The 22,979-nt window shown below is 40.9% G+C and overlaps 1 protein-coding gene across 5 annotated transcripts in view; it reads right to left on the reverse strand.

The window, feature by feature from the left end:
• The window catches only part of CRACDL (CRACD like), a 133,965-nt gene that overhangs the window by 38,060 nt on the left and 72,926 nt on the right, over window positions 1-22,979 (reverse strand). For all 5 annotated transcript variants that reach the window (XM_045980116.1, XM_045980120.1, XM_045980115.1 and 2 more), the window contains exons 2-4: window positions 19,449-19,528; window positions 7,795-7,963; window positions 451-586 (exon numbers count right to left, since the gene is read on the reverse strand). In XM_045980116.1, the coding sequence (XP_045836072.1) occupies window positions 451-586; window positions 7,795-7,963; window positions 19,449-19,518 (375 nt within the window). In that variant the 5' untranslated portion in view covers window positions 19,519-19,528. The remainder of the gene's footprint in view (window positions 1-450; window positions 587-7,794; window positions 7,964-19,448; window positions 19,529-22,979) is intronic.

The following is a 22,979-nucleotide window of genomic DNA, read 5'->3' on the forward strand; positions in this document are numbered from 1 at the left end:
ATTCAGGGTCTATTTTCAATGCCCCTGCCTGGTGTAGTGGACTGAACTGAAAAGCGTTGTCTGCCACCAACCCTCCTGCTCTTGAAAATGAGTGGTGAGGGCGCCTGGGTGGCTCAGTGGTTTAAGCCGCTGCCTTCAGCTCAGGTCATGATCTCGGGGTCCTGGGATCGAGTCCCACATCGGGCTCTCTGCTCTGCAGGGAGCCTGCTTCCCTCTCACTCTCTCTGCCTGCCTCTCTGCCTACTTGTGATCTCTCTCTGTCAAATAAATTAAAAAAAAAATGAGTGGTGACAATTCAGGATGAGTCAGGATCTGGCTGTAAGTAATTCAGAGTGTCCTGCATGCAATTATACTTCAGGATATGTCAAATAACAGGCAGAAAATAACTTGAAAACGTCTTGACTCGTATTTGACATACATACCAAGTGTCACTGCCAAGGAGAAGTTTACCTGCAGGGCTTTAATCCGGTCGCACACATTTTCTTGGGAAAACACCCGCACAGGTCGAGGGGGGTCCTGTCCCGACTCAGGAATGAAAATACTGTCATGCGACAGGGCCCGGCTACCCAGTGTGCTCCTCGACTCCCTAGGACAAAAGAGGCACGGTGAGAGTCTGCACTCCTCCCTGTCTCATGCTGGGCGCTCAGGATGGACAGGAGGGCCAGGGCCTAGCGGCACAGCCACAGTAAGCCCTCACTTGTATTTATTTTTTAATGGCTTTTGACTCCAGTTTATCTCCACCCGGTCAAATACCACAGCCCACGATGAGGAGCCCTGCAGCGGTAGGAATTTTCCTGACGGCTCTGAAGGTTGTGTGAATTCTTTTTATTAATGGGAAAACCCGGGTTTGATGTGGTGTGAGGTCCAAGACAGCAGGCCTGCAAGAGGAAGGGCTGACTGGGCGGGGTGGGGGTGTGTGCAGAAGACTGTGGTGGATGCCTGAGGAAGCTGAAATCATTCCTGTGGGCAAACAAGCCGGTCCTCGGTAGGCTAGAGGTCATGTCTGCATAGCAGCTGAGGACCTGCCTGATGGAGGCATCCTGGCAAGGCGGTCCAAAACACATATCCACGGACTGGGTTTGAAATGGGAACTGCCGATCGCAAAGCTGTGCCCTCTTTTCATTACCTGCTGTGAATGATCTGTCTAATCCAGCTTGTGTGCCTCGCCCTGAAGCACAGATGGGCCCTTCCATCATCCCCATCCTGGCCTCGGCCCCAGCCCCGAGCTCGAGACTCCATTTAGGAACTGAACGCACAGGACATTCACACAGTGTTTGTCCTAAGAGGATGTGGGAGTTAGCTGTCTGAACAATAGGTGGAAGGAGATGATTGAGACCCGCTGATGAAGGAAGGAAAACCTGCCCCCACCGGCACTGGGCATCTGTGCTCCATGCTCCCCCACCCGCAGGGCGCCCCAGGCATCCTGTTCTCTGTGTGGCATTAGGAACTCTTGGGGGTGGTCCCACTCCACTGTAGATCATGTTGTGTTGGTTAATGGTGCTTGCCAACTTCTTTCGAGCTCACGGTAGTGAGTCTGCAGCAGGGGAACCTACAGGCTCCCAGAAGGATGTATCCTCAGTCTTCTGGGAGGGCATGAAGCCTAGTGAAAGAACCCGGCAGGCCCTCCCTGCCAGTGGCATCTCCTGTTACAAAGATCACACGCACACCTGCCTTTCCCTCCTATTGTGGGTAGCCCATGGCCATGCCCCTTGAGAACCATAACCACTGCTCCAACGCCTCTACTCTGGGTATAAGTAGGAGTTGAGACAGCATGAAAAGGCCTCTGCAAAGATACACTGGCAAAAACACAGAAGGTCATACGTTCAGGGCCATTCATTACAATTACAGAAGGAAGAGACCACCAACATCCCAAATGGCCCTCAGCAGGTATCTGCATAAACCAAGGCACATCGTCTAATGAAGACTCCCTCCCACCCTGCAGGCGACCATGTGGTAGGGCAGCACCAGACTGCACCGAGTGGAAAATGAAGCAGAATGCATGACAAGGTTTGTGGTATGTCAGCTCTATGTGGGGAAGGGGTGTCTGAATATAGGTGAACACAGGTGAAGAGGTGTGTTGTTTGCTTACATTTTAAAACATAAAAATAGAAGGATAAGTAATAGCTTCCGTTGGGGAGAGGGACAAGACAAGATCAGGAGACAGGGTGCCAAGGCACTTGTACATGTATAATTTTGCCTTTAGAATTATGTAAATATTTTATATAGTTAAATGACAAAATCAGACAAAAAGAGAAATAAGATAATCTCTGAAACTAGAAAACAAACAGAAACAAACGAGCCTAATTTTATATCATATTGTTGGCATAACTGCACAGAGGACAGAATGATTTCAGGTGATTTTAACTCAACATCCAAGTGACTTTTTTTTTTTTTTTTTTTTTGAGAGAGAGAGAGAGAGAGAGGGTGAAGGAGAACTGAGGGGAAGGAGGGAGAGGGAGAGAGATAATCTGAATCAGGATCCACAGCCAGCATGGAGCCCAACAAGAGGTTTGATCTCACAACCCTGAGATCATGACCTGAGCTGAAACCAAGAGCTGGACATTTAACTGAATGAGTCACCCAGGTGCCCCCCAGATGACTTTTGACTCTACATTCATAACAGGATAAATTCTAAGAACAAAAGAGCCCACAAAGTTATAAAATTACACTTGGTAGTCTTTTTGGTAGCAATACTGATTTTAAAAAATGGTACAGAACAATCTTAATAGACGTAACCTCTATGTGGGAAAGCAGGGTAATGAGATTATTATATTATATGAAGGAAAAAAATGAATAATTTTGTTAATATCACTAGGAACCAAGAGAACAGCGAATTCAAATAATTAAAGTAAAAAAATTTGTCTTAAGTTTGAACTGGAAACATCAGTGAGTTATTTTCTCTTAAAAAATAGAGTTTATTTTCTAGTATCTAATCTACTGAAGAAGTCTAGAAGCAATGAGAGCCAGCTAGTAATCATCACCTCTGGCAGCTAGACTGTGGTCTCTAAAAATCATTTCATACTAAGAGGAATGAGGACCATATGAAGAGGTGGCTGATCGTAGGTCTAGGCCAGGAAATGTACCAAATAAAGCAGGGATTTCTCATTGTATAAGGAAGTAAGGAAGGTTTCAAAGACAAATGGAGTCATGTCCAAAGAACCCAGGAGCTAATCTGAAGTGACTCCCAATAGTGTAAGATGAGGCACTGTGAGCATAAAAATGAATACTGTCATGTGCTAAAGCAAATAAAATATATAAAAATCCATGCATTCACAATGATACATATTTAAAAAACAAACAAACAGAAAAAAAACCCCAAAACTCATTGGTCAGTGCTGGAAGTTAGGGTACCAGCTAGAGCACCAGAGCGTTACTCTGAAGGTAGATTGGTGAAAGGTGAACCAGGCATTATTCTGCCTTTCACGGACAACTTGCATGTTAAAGAAACCAAGGAGTTGATGAAAAAAAGGTCTCCTCCATGTAAGAATTCCAGCTAACATATGCAGAATGAGTGATACAATTAGGAAAACCACCATTTTGCAATAAAATAATGGGTCCAGGCAATGATCATCAGCAGGTGTTGAAACCATTAGGTGAAGGTTTGTGGGGCTATCACACTGAGAGACCCCTGAACCCACTGTTCTGTCTCAGTGTCATGAGAAGTGGGACAACCAGATGGCATGTGCCTCATGAGGTGATGTGACAGTAAGTACCCAGTACCATCTTGAACCTCAATCGAATTAAATCCAGATCCATCTAACACTTTACAAGAGATTCAGAGACTATAAAAATGAGTTAAATCACACCAAGAGAAAGCAAATCCAGAATGTGGGATATTTGGCAGAGAAAATTACCCTGCTTCTCCATCAGATCAATGGCATGAAACAAAGTGGGGTGGGTAGAGAGGGAGAAGGAAAATCATTACAGATTAAGAGCCTTAAAAAGCGTAACAACACAGACACAATAAATGGGTGTCAGCCTTTTAAACCCACAGGGTCCCACGTGGTTTGCCAGCATTAATGCACCTTGGCAAATGGAACTCTTTGCCCATGGTATTGGATGAGAAGTTGCTACAGAATCTAGAAAGCTCAGAGACTCTCAAAGGGGCTAAAAAAGTGCCTCTAAGATTTTGTCCCTTATATAGTCAATTAATTTATAACAAAGAAGCCAAGAATATACAATAAGGAAAGGACAGTCACTTCAATAAATGCTGCTGGAAAAACTGAATAACCACAAGTGAAAGAACGACACTGAACCCTATCTTATACCACAGAAAAAATCAAGTAAAGACTTAGATATTAAGTTATTTATTATATTCATTTATTAGATATTTATTAGATAGATTTATTAGATATATAGATTTATTAGATAGATATTTATTAGATAGATTAGATTTATTAGATATTAAGACCCCAAACCATAATACTCCTAGAAGAAAACAGGTAGTAAGTGACCTTGACATGGGTCATGGCAATAATTTCTTAAAAGCAAAGGCAACAAAAGAAAAATAAAGAATGAGACTATATCAAATATAAAATCTTCTACGTAGCAAAGGAAACCATCAACAAAATGAAAAGACAACCTACAGAATGGGAGAAAATATTTGGAAATCATGTTATCTGATAAGGGGTTAATATTAAAATATATAAAGGACTCATATAAATCAATAGCAAGAAAAAAAATCTGATCCAAGATAGGCAGAGGAATTAAATAAGACATTTTCCCAAAGACACACAAATGGCTAACAGACACATGAAAAGATGCTCAATATCACCCATTGTTGGGGAAATGCAAATCTCACACTTGTTAGAATGGCTATCACCAAAATGATAAGAGATAAATGTTGGTGAGGATGTGGAGAAAAACTTTTTTGTAGTGTTGGTGGGAACGTAAGTTGGTGCAGTCACTGCGGAGAACAGCACGGAGGCTCCTCAAAAAATTTAAAATAGAACTACCATAGGATCCAGCAATTCTACTTCTGGGTATTTATCCAAAGGAAATGAAAACAGGATCTTGAAGAGATATCTGCCTTCCTATATTCACTGCATTATTCACAACAGCCAAAATATGGAAATAATCCAGTGTCTATCAATATGAAGAAAATGAATAATTTTGTTAATATCACTAGAAACCAAGTGTATAAGAGAACAGTGAGTTCAAATAATCAAAGTAAAAAAAATTTGTCTTAAGTTTGAACTGGAAATACCAGTGAGTTATTTCCATCCACATGGATGGATACAGAAAATGTAGTGTGTGTGTATACATATACACGTGGTATGTTACTAAGTCACGAGGAACGGGGACATCCCTTGGTTTGTGACAACATGGATGAGCCCCAAGGGCGTTACACTAGTGAAACAAGACAGAGAAAGATAAAGGCTGTATGATTTCACTTATATGCAGAATCGAAACTCACAGAACACATAGTAGATGGTGGTTACTAGGGGCTGCAGGGTGGGGGAAGCAGCACAAACTTCCAGTTCTAAGATGAGGAAGTAAGGAGATTGACGGCACAGTTTTGTATGGCACAGTCATTATCGTTAATACTCTTGTATTATACACTTGGAAATTGTCAAGAGACTAGATCTTAAATACTCTCACCTTAAAAAATAACTAGTAATTAGGTGACATGATGCAGTTGTTAGCTCTACGGTGGTAATCTGTTTTTAATATATATGTGTATTAAATCAACATGTTATATGCCTTAAAATTCCACAAAGTTATGTATTAATTTTCTTCCAGTAAAGTTGGAGGAGGAAAAGATCTTGTCTTATCCTCTGTATAGCTCCCTAAAAGCAGTGCACTTCCTGGGCCTCATCAGACCCCACCCCTAGCCTAGCATCACTCCTGCAAACTCCTCCCCACCTCCATCAAGGAGCCAGATGCAGGGCGTGGTCCCAGGACCTCGAGTTCATGACCTGAGCCAAAGGCAGATGCTTAACTCACTGAGCCACCATGGCGCCCCTTCAGCAAATTTTTACCAGTAATTGAGGACCTAGCCCCTGCCAGGTGCTGGGAACATAAAGATAAAAAGGAAATTGTCCCCATTGCCTGGGCTCCAGGGACAATGAGGAGACACACAAGTAGAGAGGTCATTTCTCACAAATGCACAGACACACACACCCTGCTCCCCGCTCTGCTGTGGTCCTGTTCTCTGGTTGGAAGGGCCACTGTGTTCGGGTCAAGAAACAGGGCATGGGTGGTGAGTGAGTGTTATAATTTCCCTGGGGCTGGTCCAGTGAAGACATTTACTTATCAGCAGGATTATCATGATAATGTCTTGTTCCCCCAGAATTTGGAGCACACTGCCTTAAAACAATGCGTGTACCGCCCGTCCTCCACGCTCTTGATGCAGTGTAATGTGGGTCCTTCCTGCTGCCTGCCAACACCAGGAAAGACAAAAAACCCATCAAAAACCCCAAAAGAAAAAACTTGAATCTTTCCACTTCAGTCATTTGGTGCCACCAAGTGGTCAACACAATTTCTACTCTTCTAAAGAGGCAAGGAGACTGGGGGAGAAGAAGGAGACTGGGGGAGAAGAAGGGGACCGGTCAGCATCACCGGGATCCTGAAACTTATGGCCCTGTCCTAGTGGGATCTGTTCCCCCATCCCAAGGGTCATTATACCTTCTGTGGAGTTTTATTCTCAAACTAAAACAAACTATGTTTGTTGCATGGCAACAAATCTGTTTTCTCCCCCCTTTTATTCACAGAAGTGACTTCTGGAATCACTGAAGCATGCTTACTGTAACTATATTTTGGTGAGGTACCAGTTCTAGAAATAAGGATTACTTCACTAGATTTCCCCCAAGTTTTCATACCTATTGGTTCTATTGTATCCAACAAGATTTTTGGATGATTTTTCCAAGACTTAACAGCAAGAAGCCTTTCCCCCACCCCTCTCTCCTTCTAATGGAAAATTTTCTTATTAGACAGTTCAAAGTTCAGGATTAGGGAGATGTATTTTCCTGGTATGTTCTATGCCTTCAAAAGAGTGTTAAGTCAAATAAAATCATGGCTTGTGTCCTAATCTTACAGCTTTCAGTTGCAGGGCAATGGGCAAGTTCTCCAAAACTTCTCTAGAGCTTAGTTTGCTCACTGATAAGATGGTAGTTCTGGCCTCCCCTCCCACAGTGATTGGAGACTTTTATTAAACAAAGCACTTGGGAGCGCCTGGGTGGCTCAGTGGGTTAAATCCTCTGCCTTGGCTCAGGTCATGATCCCAGGGTCCTGGGGTGAAGCCCCACATCCGGCTCTCTGCTTGGCGGGGAGTCTGCTTCCTCCTCTCTCTGCCTACTTGTGATCTCTGTCAAATAAATAAATAAAATCTTAAAAAAAAAAAAAAGGCCAGCACCCTTTTTGGGGCGCCTGGGTGGCTCAGTGGGTTAAAGCCTCTGCCTTCGGCTCAGGTCATGATCCCAGGGTCCTGGGATCGAGCCCCGCATCGGGCTCTCTGCTCTGCAGGGAGCCTGCTTCCTCCACTCTCTCTGCCTGCCTCTCTGCCTGGTTGTGATTTCTCTCTGTCAAATAAATAAAATATATAAAAAAAAATAAACAAAGCACTTGGCACATAGGTACGTGATAATGTTTTCCCTCAACCTTCTCCATCCCTATGTATGAAAAGACAGAAAATACAACTTCCCTGGAAGAACCTCCAGTGGAATTCCCTAGAAGAGAAAGAGACTCAGAAATCCAGACAGTTACCAGGACACCAAGACAGAGTATCTGGGTCCTCCCGCACTCCCACCGACTTTTTGGGGCACAGGAGCCTGAAGGATGGACGGGGCAACTTACTCGAGCTCATCCTCTGAGTCATAACCCACTGGCCCTGACTCGATGGCAATCACCTCACTCTTCGCCTGACTTTGTTTCCAGGTGCTATTTCCGGTGGAAGACGGCGATTCCTTTCTCTTCTTTTTCCCGAAGAACTTCTTAAATGTCTTGAACTTGGACTTTTTCTTTCCTATGCAGAAAGAATGCATGTGGTTACTTGCTGAGCACGTGTGGGGTGTGCCCCATGCACCCATTACTCACTCCTGGGAAGTCCTTTTTCCACACAGAAGCACGTGAAGTACACAGACAACTGCTTTTGCACATCTGAAAAAATCGATCCCATGACCCTGTGATCCGACCTGAGCCGAGATCAGGAGCAGGATGCTTAACCAACTGAGCCACCCGGACACCCCCACATGCTTCTTTTTTTAATTGCTGAGTAACAGTCCACTGTACAAACGAGAGCAAGTTTTAATATCTAAAATATACAGAGCCGAAAGCCAAAAGACCTGGTGACGTAAAGGCCATGTGTTAGCTCAGATTAGTGTTCTGAATAATCCTTAACTGCTTCATTTCTCATGAATGTGTGTACCAAGGACAATCAGAGGAGGCCCGGCCTCACGGTGCTCACTGGAATGCCAGACGCCAGGAGGCGCTAACAACTTTTGGTGGAAAAGAAAGCGTCAAATGGTGGTGGCAGCTTTGTGATCTCTTCTCTGATGCTTCCTTTATTCTCACCCACAAATCCCATCATGTTCAGGATCCTGTGACGTCACATGACCAGTTCAGGGAACTTCATTCCTTTCCTTCTGAGTATTTATGGTAACAAACAACAGAAGGAGGTAACATCAGAGATCACCAGGATATGTTGAACATATCTTGAACATTTTCTAAAACAATTTATTGGTTTTATAGGTAAACAATTTTGTAAGCTTCCTTAAAAAAAAAAATGTTATTTGAGAGAAACAGAGCAGGGGAGGGGCATGAGCATTGGGGAAGGGAGGGGGAGAAGCTGACTCCTTGCTGAGCAGGGAAACCGATGCAGGGCTCAATCCTGGGCCTCTGGCATCATGACCTGAGCTGAAGGCAACCGCTTAATGGACTGAGCCACCCAGCTGCCCTGAGCTGACTTCCTTTTTTAAAAAACCCAGTATTGAGGGGGGTAGGGTGAGGGTGGTGGGGTGATGGACATTGGGGGAGGTATGTACTATGGTGAGTGCTGTGAAGTGTGTAAACCTGGCAATTCACAGACTTATACCCCTGGGGCTAATAATACATTATATGTTAATAAAAAACAAAACAAAACCCAGTATCTTTATATTTATATGAATGGACCCTTGGAAAGTTCACATGATCTTTCCTTAATGTGGAGAATTACTTAGGATTACTCTAGCTGGAGGTCCTTATATTATCTTAGGTGGGGCAGATCCCTGCACAAAGGGATATAAGTCCTATAGCTCAGTTTTCTTAGGTTCTAGTTGAAGTTTCCTTACCTTAACAATCACAAAATGTTTATGTTGTTAATTGATGGTTCTCAATGAGAGTTTATTTATTTACTTTAAAGATTTTTATTTGTTTGACAGAGAGAGAGAGCACAAGTAGGCAGAGAGGCAGGCAGAGAGGAGGAAGCGCAGAGAGCTTGATGCGGGGCTCCATCCCAGGACCCTGAGATCACAACCCGAGCCGAAAGCAGAGGCTTTAACCCACTGAGCCACCCAGGTGCCCCCAATGAGAATTTATTATTTGGAAAGTCTTAAGAACTTTCTGCATTTGCCAGAACACCATCTGGCCTTTGCCTAGCTGACACACAGGTTTGCATCTCTGAAGGTCTGAACACACGTGCAGCCTCGCTACCCTCTGCAGTCAGAGACACTGTTTCTGGGTCCACGAGTGTGGCTGTGAAGACCTGGTGGGTAACTGCAGACCACTCCTGTCTGAACTGGAAGTGCCTGGTCAGCCAGCCACTTGGGCTCGTGTTAGATCTGTTCACCTGCTAGGCTGTTAAATTCAATTTCTTTAATGGTCACAGGAACTATTTGGATCTTTTACTTCTCAAAATTGGCTTATGAGGTTATGTTTTTCTGGGAATTTGCCTATTTTTCCAAATATTCAAATTTACTGGCATACAGTTATTAATCCTCGTATTGTTTTAGTATCCACACTACCTGTAATAAAGGCCCCTTCCTCAGCTCTGATATTCATTCTTTGTGCCTCCTCATTTTCCCTTGATCAGTGGTACCAGAGATCAATTTTATTTGCCTTTAAAAAATGTTGGCTTTGTTAATTCTCTCTGTTGAATGTTTATCTTTTTGTTCTATTAATTTCTGTTCTTATCGTTATTCTTCCTTTTCTTCTACTTTCTTCAGATTTACTGTGCTATCTTTTTAAACAACTTAGCTAATTAATTTTTAGGCTTGTTTTTATAGTATATACATTTAAGGCAATACACTTCCCCCTAAATCCCTTTTAGCTGCATCCACATTTTTTTAACAGCATGGAAGATGTTTATTTCTTTATTATTTTTTTTATTATTATGATCAATTAGCCAGAATAGAGTACATCATTAGTTTTTGATGTAGTATTCAATGATTGATTCATTAGTACCAAGTTTTGATATATTTTCATTATTACTGACATATTGTTGAAATATTTTCCAATTTCCATTATAAAACCTTCTTAGACCTAAAGGTTATTTAGATAAGTGGATCTTAATTTCCAAGCATTTGGAGATTTTCTTAGTATCTTTCTGTTACTGATTTCCAGCTTAAGTGCTCTGTGGTAAGAGAGTATCTGGGTAATTTGAAACCATTCAAATGTGTTGAGATTTGCTTTACAGCTTACCATAAATTTGTAAATGTCCCCAGTGTGCTCGACAATAATGTATGTTTGCCAATGTTCTATATGTGTCCATTAGGACAAAACTTTTTTCTTTTTAATTATGTTGTGTAGATATGTTGTACCTTTACTAATTTTTAAAAAATTTTTAAGATTTTTTATTTATTTCACAGAGAGAGAGAGAGAGATTGCAAGTAGGCAGAGCGGCAGGCAGAGAGAGAGGGGGGAGCAGAATTCCCACTGAGCAGAGAGCCTGATGCGGGGCTTGATCCCAGGACCCTGAAATCATGACCTGAGCCAAAGGCAGAGGCTTAACCCACTGAGCCACCCAGGCGCCCCACCTTTACTAATTTTTAATACATTTGTTCTATCAGTTCCTGATGGAGATGTATTAAAAATAACCCACTCTGCATATTTTTTTAACTGTCAATTTTTCCTCTACAAATTTTAATATTACAATGGTACAAAGAAAGGTACAATTCTTATCTTGCTGGGGAATTGAACCTTTTGTGATATGGCCCTCTTTACCTTTAGTGATGCTTTTTGCCTTAAATTTTATTTTGACTGCTCTTTATGTATCTACTAAGCTTTCTTTCTCCTAGTGTTTACAAGATGCATGTTTTTCTATCCTTTTACTTTCAGCTTTTCTGAATCCTTCTACCTAGGACTTAAGTTTTAGAAATCCAGTCTGATGATCTTTAACTTCTAACTGGAACAATTATTGTAATAAGTCTACTTACACTTACTGTAACTACTGCTATGTTAATAAAAACAAGTCTACATCTTAATACTTTTCCTTAATCTTTTCTTGTTGTCTTTTGGATTAGCTGACTTTTAAAAGTTATTCCACTCTTCCCACCACAAATTTGTAAGCTATGCCTTTAATGTTTGTTTTCTCCAGTAATTACCTTAGAAACTATGCTATGCATTCTATTATAGGACAAAACAAGGAACATAGAATACTTCAATTCTATTTATATGCCCTATTGTTTTCATTCTTTGAAAAACCCAGAAGATATTCTTCTACGTTCATTTAGATGTGTCTGCTTGTTTCTCATTTTCCTTGCTTGTCATTCTTCCTGTGTTCCAGGCCTTCCATCTAGGCCAGTTTTCCTTTGGAATCTGCTTTGGGAGGGTCTGCTGAGGACAAATTCAGCTTCTGTTTGAAAATGCCTTTATACGTCCTTCATGCCTAAAATATATTTTTCGTAGGTATAACTTTCTAGGTTGGCAGTTATTTTTTTCTAAGTTATTTTTTCAATAATACTGAAAGATTATTTCACTGTTTGGCGGTTTCCATTGTGCAATCGAGAAGTCAGTTGTCAGCTTCTGCTCCTTTGAAGGTCATCTTTTTTTCTCAGAATGATTTTTCATTTTGTCTTTGATTTTCTATATTTTTACTGTATATGGATTTCCTTTTATTTATCCCTCTTGGGGTTCATTTGATTTCTTAAATCTGTGGGTAGGGTCATCATTTTAAAAAATCTGTTCCAGGGGCACCTGGGTGGCTCCATGGTTACAGCCTCTGCCTTCAGCTCGGGTCATGATCTCAGGGTCCTGGGATCGAGCCCCACATCGGACTCTCTGCTCAGCAGGGAGCCTGCTTCCTCCTCTCTCTCCGCCTGCCTCTCTGCCTGCTTGTGATCTCTCTCTCTGTCAAATAAATAAATAAATAAAAATCTAAAAAAAAAAAAATTAAAAAAAAAATCTGTTCCAGAAAATTCCCTGCTACTCTCTCCTCCCTTGAGACTATGCTCATGTGTATGTTCTACCCTTTCACTTATTTTTGTGCCTCTTATACTCTTCTCTTCCTCCCATCATTTTACCATTCAGTGCTACATTCTGTACACCTTCTTGTGATTGGCCTATGCTGAGCTGATAGATTCTGCTGTTAAACTCATCCATTGAATTTCTAATTGTAACAGTTTTAAAAAAGCCATTTGATGGTTTTCAAATCTGGTATGTCATTTTTTAAAAAGTTATTTTAGAAATTATACAGTAAAACCAGAGTGCCTGGGTGGCTCAGTCAGTTGAGCATCTCTTGATTTCGGCTCAGGTCATGATCTCAGGTTTGTGAGTTTGAGCCCCGTGTTGGGCAATGTGCTAGGTGTGGAGCCTGCTTGGGATTCTTTCTCTTCCTCTCCCTCTTTCGGTCTCTTAAAAAAAATTACATAGTAAAATTCACTTTTTGGGGGGGACATATAGAGCTGCATAATTACCTCAAGATAGAAAACTTTACCACAACTCTTCATACTGTCCTTTTGTAGCCAAACCCATCCCCTAGCTTTAACCCCTAGAAACCACTGATAGCTTTTCTGTTCTTATAGTTGTACCTTTTCCAGAATGTCATATTGGATTCATATAGTATGTGTCCTTTTGATTCTGGGTTCTTCTTCTCAGCACTACACATTAGAGACTCACCCATGTGGTTACATCCATCAGTAGTTTGTTCCTTATTACTGCCAAGTACATTGTAGGGAAAGACCACTTTATTTAAACATTGAGCAAACTGAAGGACATCTGGATTCATTTCAGTTTTTGGCAATTATGAATAAAGTTGTTATAGGTTTCCTTTTTTTATTTTTTAAGAGAGAAAAGAGAGACTGCGAGTGAGGGGATGGGGAGAGGGGAAGAAGGAGAGGGAGAGAGAGAATCTCAAGCAAACTCCACCCTGAGCCAAGCCGGACACTGGGGCTCGTTCTCACCACTCTGGATCATGACTGGAGCTGAAATCAAGACTCGGAGGTTTAACCAACTGAGCCACCCAGGCGCCTCTTGTTAATTTTCTGTGCAGACGTAAGTTTTCATTTCTCTTAGGTAAATACCTAGGAGCAGGACTGCTGGGTCGCAGACTAAAGGTATATTTAGTTTGACAAGAAACTGCTGAAATATTTTCGAAAGCGGCTGTACCATTCTGCATTCCCAACAGCAATACGAGGATTCCAATTGCCCTGCATCCTCCCAGCACCTGCTGCTGTCAGCTGCGGTGTTGTTTCTGTTCTGCTATTCTAACAGGTGTACAGTAACATCTCGTAGTAGTTTCAACTTGCATTAACCAGAAGTTGAGCACTTTTTCATGAGCTCATTTGCCATCTGTGTATCTTCTGGGGTAAAGCATCTTTTAGAACCTTTGCCTATTTTTTATTTGAGTTGTTTGTTGTCCTACTATTGAATTTTGAGAGTTCTAAACACAAGTCCCTTGTCAAGGATGACTTACAAATATCGCCTCCCAGGCTGTGACTTGTCTTTTCATTTTCTTAACAGGGTCTTTCACAGAGAAAAAATTTTAAATTTTAATGAAGTCCAAGTTAGGGATGGAGGTGTCCTATCTAAGAATTCTATGTAATTCTAGGTCACATACATTTTCTATCAAAGGTTTTGTAGTGTTACATTGATGCCTATGATATATTTTAAGTTCACTTGTATGTCATCTGTGACGTGTAGGTCAAAGTTCTTTTTTTTTTTTCCATCGGGATGTTCAATTTCTTCTAGCACCCTTTGTTGAAAAGACAACCCTCTCTCCACTGAATCAGTGCTCCATCTTTGTCAAAGACCACTCGACCATATTTGCACGGATGGGTCTGTTTTTGGCCTGTGCTCTATCTGTACGTATCCATCGTTTTGTCAGTACTGCACTTGGCTTTATTATCGCAGCGTTACAGTAAGTCTTGAAATCAGGTAATAGGAGTTCTCCAGTTTTGTTCGTTGTCCGAATTGTTCCCACTCTTCTAGTTCTCTGGCTGTTTCATGTAAATTTTGGGACCAGCTTGTCAATGCTGGAAAAATATCCCGCTGGGATTCTGATTGTTTCATTTTATTCCTCCTCCTCCTTCCCTTCCCTGTCAGGTTATTTCAAAGCAAATCCTCCCAGATACTATGATCACTTCATCCAATGGATCTGGCTTCTTCCTAAATAAAAAAAAATCTTTGACTCGTCATGGAAATCAAATAAATGATCCCTGGTCAACACTCTTGCTACAGGATACTGAACTGTGTCCAGCCTTCCCCAGCAGATGTATAAACAGTCTCCTCTCCCCCACAGGTATGAACGCACCATTCTGAAGCTCAGTTTGGGGGAGAACTGACATTGTAGCAACACTGAGTCTTCCAATCCGTAAATGCAGTTTTAGTCCATTCAGACTTCTATAATAAAGTACCATGGACTGGGTAGCTTATGAGTAACAGAAATTCATTTCTCGCTGCTCTGGAGATGAGAAGCTTGCAATCAGGGAACCAGCACGGTGGGGCTCTGTTGGGAGCCCCCTCATGGGCTGCTGACTGCAAATTCTTGCTGTGCCCTTGTGTGGCAGAAAGCAAGCAAGCAGCTCTCCCGCCTCTTCTGATAAAGGCACTAATTCCATTCCTGAGAGCTCCAGGCTCATGACCTTCCTGCCAGAGGCTCTACCTCCTAATATCATCACATGGAGGGGTTAGGACTTTAACATATGAGCTTTGGGGGGAAATCAGATATTCAGTCCATAATGCTTAATATGCCACTCCATGTATTTAGGTCTTTGCTGATCTAGTACTTTCTTTAAGCAACTCGTTTTTGTATTTTTTAGTATATAGAGCCTGCATATATTTGGTTAGATATATACCAAAGTATTTTATTTGTGCTATTGTAAATGATACTTTTGAAAATTTAGTTTTTCAATTGTTCATTGCTAGTTACAGAGAAATACAATTGATATTTGTATTTTGACCTTGCATCTAACAGTCTTGCTAAACTTGAGGGATCTAAGTACTTTTTTGACATTTTATATAATCATGTCATCTGCAAATAAAGATAGTTTTATTTCTTCCTTTCACGTGTATCCCTTTTATTTCTCTCTCTTGCCTTTGAGCACTGGCTATGACACCTTTTACAGTTTCTGGTTCCTTCCAGATACTTTCAAACTTTTTTAAAATTGTCTTTGAACAGACTATGCACAATTGTTTTATAGCATATACTTGACAGTTCTGATATTTGATGCCTTTGAGTGTCTGCTTCTCTTGTTTCTGCTGTATATGAGTTTGCTAGGGCTGCTGGAACAGTACCATGAACCAAGCAGCTTCAACAGCAGAATTGTTTTGGAGTCTCAGTTCTGGAGGCTAGAAGTCTGAGGTCAAGGTGTTGTTGGCAGTTTACTTCCTTCAAGTCACCGTGACAGGGAAATCTGTTCCATCTCCTCTGACTTCTGGTGGTTTGCTGGCAACTGCTGGCATTCCTTGGTGTGTAGATGCCAGCACCCTGATCGGACTTCGTCTTCACACGGTGTTCTCCCTGTGTGTGTCTGTGTCCATATTTTCCCTTTTTATAAGGGCATCAGTCATAGTAGATTAGGGGCCCACCATCTTCCAGTATGACCTTCTCTTAACTAACTACATCTTCAATGACCCAATAATGGCATTTTTTGAGACACTAGGGGTTAGGACTTCAAACTATGACTTCTGGGGAGACATAATTGAACCCATAATGTGTCAGTTCTCATTCATGGTGCCACTGCTTTATATGCTTGATCATCACTGACTGTGTGTTTGTTATGGAGTTGAGAACATTTTCTTTAAAATTTGAAGTCTAGATAGAAGGCACCTTTCTTCAGAGAAGATTGCTTGATTCTATAATGTACCTATGGTCATATCCAGCCCAAGAATACTATTAGCCAAGTTCAAGGGCCGAGATTCTCTAAATTACCCAAGTGACACAAACTCAAGCTACAAATCTATAAAGGGTTGACTTACCCCTGGTTCACACTTACTCAGATTTTATTGCTCCTTGGGCTCCCAACTTATTTTCAGGAGGGTTATCTCTTAGACAGCCCAACTGGAAGGGACCTGTACTTTGATATCTGACCCATTGCCTCATCTACCACTCCATGAAAACGTGAAAATGAAATTTCAAAACTTCGAAGATTGGTAAATGATCTGAGGGCAAAAGTGGCTTCTATGCTCATTTATCTCTCTGGATTACCATTTCTTTTTCAATTCTGGCCTTCTTATTTCTTACTTTTAAAAAGATTTTTCTTATCTAGAATTTTAAAATCATTTTATTTTTCTTCATCATGATAAGTGTACTTTTTCATCCCCATCCCCTATTTCCCCCACCCCCCAGCCACCTCCCCTCTGATACCCATCAGTTTATTCTCTATAGTTGAGTCTGTTTCTTGGTTTGTTTCCCTCTCTTGCCCCCCCCCCATCTTGTTTGTTTGTTTTGTTTCTTTAAGAAATGAGTGAGATCGTATGGTATTTGTCTTTCTCTGACTGATTTATTTTGCTTAGCATTATACTTTCTAGCTCTATCCATGTTGTTGCAAATGGCAAAATTTCATTCTTTTTTATGACTAATATTCCAGTGTTTGTGTGTGTGTATGTGTGTGCACGCACACACACGCATGTGTGTGTGCATTTATGTATACCACATCTTCTTTTTTTTTTTAAAGATTTTATTTATTTATTTGACAGAGAGAGATCACAAGTAGATAGAGAGGCAGGCAGAGAGAGAGGGAAGCAGGCTCCCTGCTGAGCAGAGAGCCCGATGCGGGACTCGATCCCAGGACCCTGAGATCATGACCTGAGCCGAAGGCAGCGGCTTAACCCACTGAGCCACCCAGGCGCCCTACCACATCTTCTTTATCCATTCATCAACTGATGGACACTTGGGCTGTTTCCAAAGTTTGGCTATTGCAAATAATGCTACAATAAACACAGGGGTGCATGTATCCCTTTGAGTTAATGTTTTTGTATTTTTGGGATAAATACCAGTAGTGTGATTCCTGGATCACAGGGAAGTTCTATTTTCAATTTTTTGAGGAACCTCTATACTGTTTTCCACAGTGGCTATACTAGTTTGCATTCCTACTAACAGAGCACAAGGGCTCCTCTTTCTCTAAATCCTCACCAACACTTGTTGTTTCTTATGGTTTTGATTTTAGCCATTCTGACAGGTATGAGGTGATATTTCACTATAGTTTTGCATTATAGTTTCTGCATTTCCCGATGATAAGTTATGTTTAGCATCTTTTAATGTTTCTGTTGGCCATCTCGATGTCTTCCTTGAACAGGAGTGCAAAATCAGATATCACGTCTTCTGCCCATTTTTAACTGGATTATTTGTTTTTGGGGGGGTAATGAGTTGTATTAGTTCTTTATATATTTTAGATACTAACCCCTTACTGGATATAGCATTTACAAATATCTTCTCCCATTCAGTAGGTTATCTTTTAGTTTTGTTGATTGTTTCCTTTGCTGTGCAAAAGCTTTTTGTTTTGATGAAGTCCCAACAGTTTATTTTTGCTTTTATTTCCCTTGCCCATGTATCTAGAAAAATGTTGCTATGGCCAATGTCAAAGAGATTACTGCCTGTGCTCTGTTTCAGGATTTTTATGGTTTCAGGTCTCACATTTTCTTCATTTCGAGTTTATTTTTGTATATGGTAAAAGAAAGTAGTCCATGAGAGACTATGGACTCTGAAAAACAACCTGAGGGTTTTGAAGGGGCGGGGGGTGGGTGGTTGGGGAACCAGGTGGTGGGTAATAGGGAGGGCACGTACTGCATGGAGCACTGGGTGTGGTGCAAAAACAATGAATACTGTTACGCTGAAAATAAAAAAAAAAAAAGTAGTCCAGTTTCATTCTTTTGCATGTGGCTGTCCACTTTTCCCAACACCATTTGTTGAAGCTTATCTAGAATTTTAATTTTAGCGAAGGGGTTAATGTGAATAATTTAGTTCACTTATTCGGAAAAAAGAATACTTAGTTTTTCTTTTCCTTTTAAAAAACTGATTCCTCATGATAACCTCTGTAAATATCCAAAACTAGTGATTATGGAGGCTGTTTCATACTAAGGAAATACTTCTTCAAAGAATATTTTCTTGTTTAAGTAATAATTCAATATCCTGGAATACGAGAAGTTTTGAATTCCATTTTCTCTTACATTTAATTTTTAAAACCTTGCCTTGTATTTAGGCCTATTTGGTGTCTATCAATATGTGACAGAGGAAAAGTAGTTCTAATATGGGATAATAAGGAAAATCTGTCTATAATATATGAAATAGAATCTTTAATGAAATTTTAATTTGAAGCTAAAGGTTAGCATGTAGGATTCAGTACTAATGGAAGTTGTTCCTCCCAGACTGTATCAAAGAAAATCATTACTAGCATTTTTACCTTAAACAAGAGAGTGATGGAGACCTTTGTTACTGAAATAAGGGGAGTATAAATGGCTAATCTAGGAAAAAGATATGTTGTCCAGGGATCGGTGTTTTTTAATGCCAATTTTACAACTCTATCAAGACACAAATAATAATCGACAGATAACAGAGAACCAATCACATAACTGGGTAACTCTAAGAACATGTAATGAGATGATGAGTCATGGGCCTGGAATTTAGCTCAGTAAGGCGTATAATAAAGGTCTCTAAAGGAGAATAAAAGCCATAAAAGAGAGAGATCAAAGGCTCTTTCTTGATAATATTTCTTCTGCATGATCCGGCCATCTCATACTTTTTCCAACCACCAGTAGATCCTCTGGATGTTCTTAGGTGATAAATGATTCCATTGCTTTCAAGTCAACCAAACATAGGGACAGATTCAGCTCCAGGAACGAGTAAAGTGACTGTAAAAGCCCCTGTATTTGACAGGTATGAGTTGATACTCAGGGGTACTGCCCTGAGTGGCCTGAAATCATCTGGATGTGCTTTCTCATCACCGTAGGAAGGGCATGAGGGTATTTGAACTCACTATGAACTGAACCCCCCCTCCAACCCCACCACACAATCTCAAAGGCTTGGCTCCATCAGCCTCTCTCCCTGGCCAGCAACCAGACATGGGCTCTTCCCAGAGAAGGAGAAATGAGGGCCTTACCTGTGCTGTCCTCTCCAAGGCCTTCTGCAGTTTCCCGAAGCTTAATATCCATCACCCTTGTGGAAATCATGTCCAGCTCACTAAAATCAGATGGAAATTCTTGTTAAAAGGGACATGCTTAACGGAAGGTAACAATGAGTGAAACGGCTTTGCTGACTGATTTTTGCCCACTACTTCACCTGCACACACCCCAACAAAGAGAGACTCCAGGGCAGAGTACAGGGCAGCAAAGGCCAAACACATGTCCACAGCTCAAGATTAGTAGCCTCATAGGCGTTTATCTAATCACCGACCAGAGCAATTTCATAGAAATCAATTAATTGGAACGAATGCTACACTAATTTACACAACATTAGATTGGTTTCCTTTCTTTCAAAAATGTTTTTTTCAGAGAGTATGTTTTCCTCATGGGTGAAATAAAGGGGATTAAGAGAACACTTGTCACAATGAGCACTGAGCAGTGTACAGAAATGCTGAATCATTACATTGTACGCCAAAACTGCTATCACACTGATTGTTATACCTTGAGAAAGAAAAGGAAATTATATTTTTCTCTTATTCACTATAGAAAGCTTAGAAGGTAGATAGAATGAAAATTACCCCAAATCCCACCTTAACCAAGGGTAACCACAATTATTGTTTTGACTTCCTTCCGATATATTTGTGTGTATATGCATGCCCACATCTTATTAGGAAGACTGACTTCTTGATTTTCTTGTATCACATCATTAAAATTCTTTATAAGTGTTACTGTAATGGCTAAATAATATTTTGATATATAGCTGTAACATCATTAATATATATATTATATATAATAATATTAATATATATAAATATATTATTGAATTTTTATTATGAAAAATCTCAGAGAGATACAGAAATACAGAGAATGTATAATGAACTTAACATATCGTCACTCTTGTTTCATTTTTACGCCTTCTTCCCCCCACTCCCACAAGGTTATTTCAAAGCAAATCATCCCAGATATTATTATCATTTCATCCATACAATCCCATGGTTTCTTCCTGAATTAAAAAGCCCTGACTCTTTGTGGAAGTCAGTTCAAGCTGTGTCCCTGCCTTCCATGGTTGACTTTAAAACAGTGGCTTCTACTCCATACATACTAACTCACCATTTATATGGAAAGCTGTTTATTACTGGCACTTACTATGAATCCTCAGACTTCATAAGCGGCTCAAACATCTAATTAGCCAACTAATATTTACCACTTGTACACAGCACATAATGGGAAATAATGGGAGAATTACAAAGAAAATATTTAAAGGAGGAAAGGAGTTGTTGGTCTTTGCCAGAGTTGGGTCTAACATTTAGGTTTTTAATATTAATGTCAAAATGTCCATCTTCTAGTTAGCCAATTCCCGAAAAGGTGAACAAAGTTTTACTGATTTTGTTTCTCTAATTTGCATATAATTTGGCTCATAAAAATGTTTGGTCAAGGGGAAAAAACCCACATGATCATCTCAAATGATGTGGGGAAAAAAATGGCTGACAAAATTCAATACACTTACATGGTAAAAACACTAAGTAAGAATAGGAATAGAAGGAAACTCAACATAATAAAGGCCACATCTGACAAACCCAGAGCAAACATCATCCTCAACAGAGAGAAACTGAAAGCTTTTCCTCTAAGATCAGGAACAAGACAAGGGGGACTGATTTCACCACTTCTATTCAATAGAGTATTAGAAGTCCTAGTCAGAGAAAATTAGGCAAGAAAAGGAAGTAGAAGGCACCCAAACTGAAAAGGAAGAAGTCAAGGTATTTCTGTTTGCAGATGACATGATCTTATATGTAGAAAACTATAAAGATCTCCCCCAACACAAAAAACTCTTAGAACAAATCAATGAATTCAGCAAAGTTGCAGGACACAAAATGAACACATGAAGATCAGTTGTTTCTATACACGGACAATGAACAATCTGAAAAGGAAAATAAGAAAAACACTTCCATTTATAACAGCATCAAAAAGAATAAAATACTGAGAAATAAATTTTACCAAGGAGGTAAAAGACATGTATACTGAAAACTATAAAATGTTGCTGAAAAAAATTAAAGAAGATACCAAAAAATGGAAAGAGATCTCATATTCATGGACTGAAAAAGGCTTATCGTGATTTTCCCAAAGTAACGTACAGACGCAATCCCTATCAAACTCCCTGAGCAATAGTGTCCTGATATTCTATGAAACTGTGGTGTGGGCAGGGGGATGTGGTACCAGGACATTTATATGGAAATGAAGAGGGAGGAAAAAAGGAAAAGTGGGAAAATGTAAGAAGCAAAGAGAATCAAAATCGTAAGGATTGGTTAAAAGTAACCAACTATTTCCCTGGGTATCATCCTTAAGGCTGCCGCTGAACTAGAAAGTCCAAGGGCAAGAGCTTTCTACTGCTTGAGCCACAACTGCAATGAACTCTTAAGCACGCAGTGTATCATCTGAACTACCTCATTTAATCCCCAGGAATCTTTAGTATTCACATTTTGGGACCGAGAATATATATCAAATAAGTATATTAACTGGCTCAAAGTAGCAAAGCAGAGACACCAACCTGCATATTCATGTCGACTATATATCTAACAAGGGGGGCACTTCTTTGGCCTGGGACACAGTGTGGATGAGACTGACATGCTCCCTGCCTCTTGCAGGTACTGAGCCAGTGAAGGCGAGAGTCCTGAGCTATCATCAGAGGGGCTTCAGGGAAGCTAGGAAATCCAAAGGATATGCACCTCCTACTGAAATGACTCTGTCTGTCAAATAGCCCTGTGCAGAAACATGCCTGCACCCAGAGGCCAGAGGCCCCAGGAGGCCAGTCCCTGGGTTTGCCAGAGCATCTCAGTTTAGGGTGAAGGGGTTTGAGGCTGTCATTCTATATCTGTTATCACCCTTGAGGAGTCATGATCATGCAGATCTATGTGGGAGAGTGCGTGCACAAGCCCCAGGGGTTGGGGTATAGAAGGGCACTGCCTCCCACCAAGGGTGGAGCAGATCTGGTTGCTCACACTGGCTTCCTCCTGGCATGAATGATGCAGCTGTGGTGAAGTCATACACGGCAGCAGGTTCAGGAGCTGGTGGAAGGCCCAAGAGAACGGCCCAGTCTTCAACTTGCTGTAAGGCACATCCTGGTGGGGCTGGATGCAGGGAGCACCACCAGATGCCAAGGCTGTTAATGGACTCACACACAGAGGCAAAGATCACCCCACAGATGAAGAGATTATATGGGAATCAGGCTCAGCCTACATGGGAAGTTTTAGAACCTGCTTATATTTTCTGTTCCAAGCATCTTTATACCAAGAAGAGTGTAATATGGTGCAGAGGAAAAGGGCAAAGACTGGGACATCAGGCAGTCCAGGGGTTGAAACCTCATCCCACCACACACCAGTGCTGAGCCTAGTTTCTCCATATATAAAATGGGGATAAAAGAAAACTTGAATTAAATGGACTGCAAACACAGCACGCACAAGCACTTGCTGAGAACAGCTGTCAGTTTCTGCAGCTTGTTGCCCACCTCATAC

The sequence above is a fragment of the Meles meles genome, chromosome 16 (genome assembly GCF_922984935.1).
Source record: "Meles meles chromosome 16, mMelMel3.1 paternal haplotype, whole genome shotgun sequence".
Lineage (NCBI taxonomy): Eukaryota > Metazoa > Chordata > Mammalia > Carnivora > Mustelidae > Meles > Meles meles.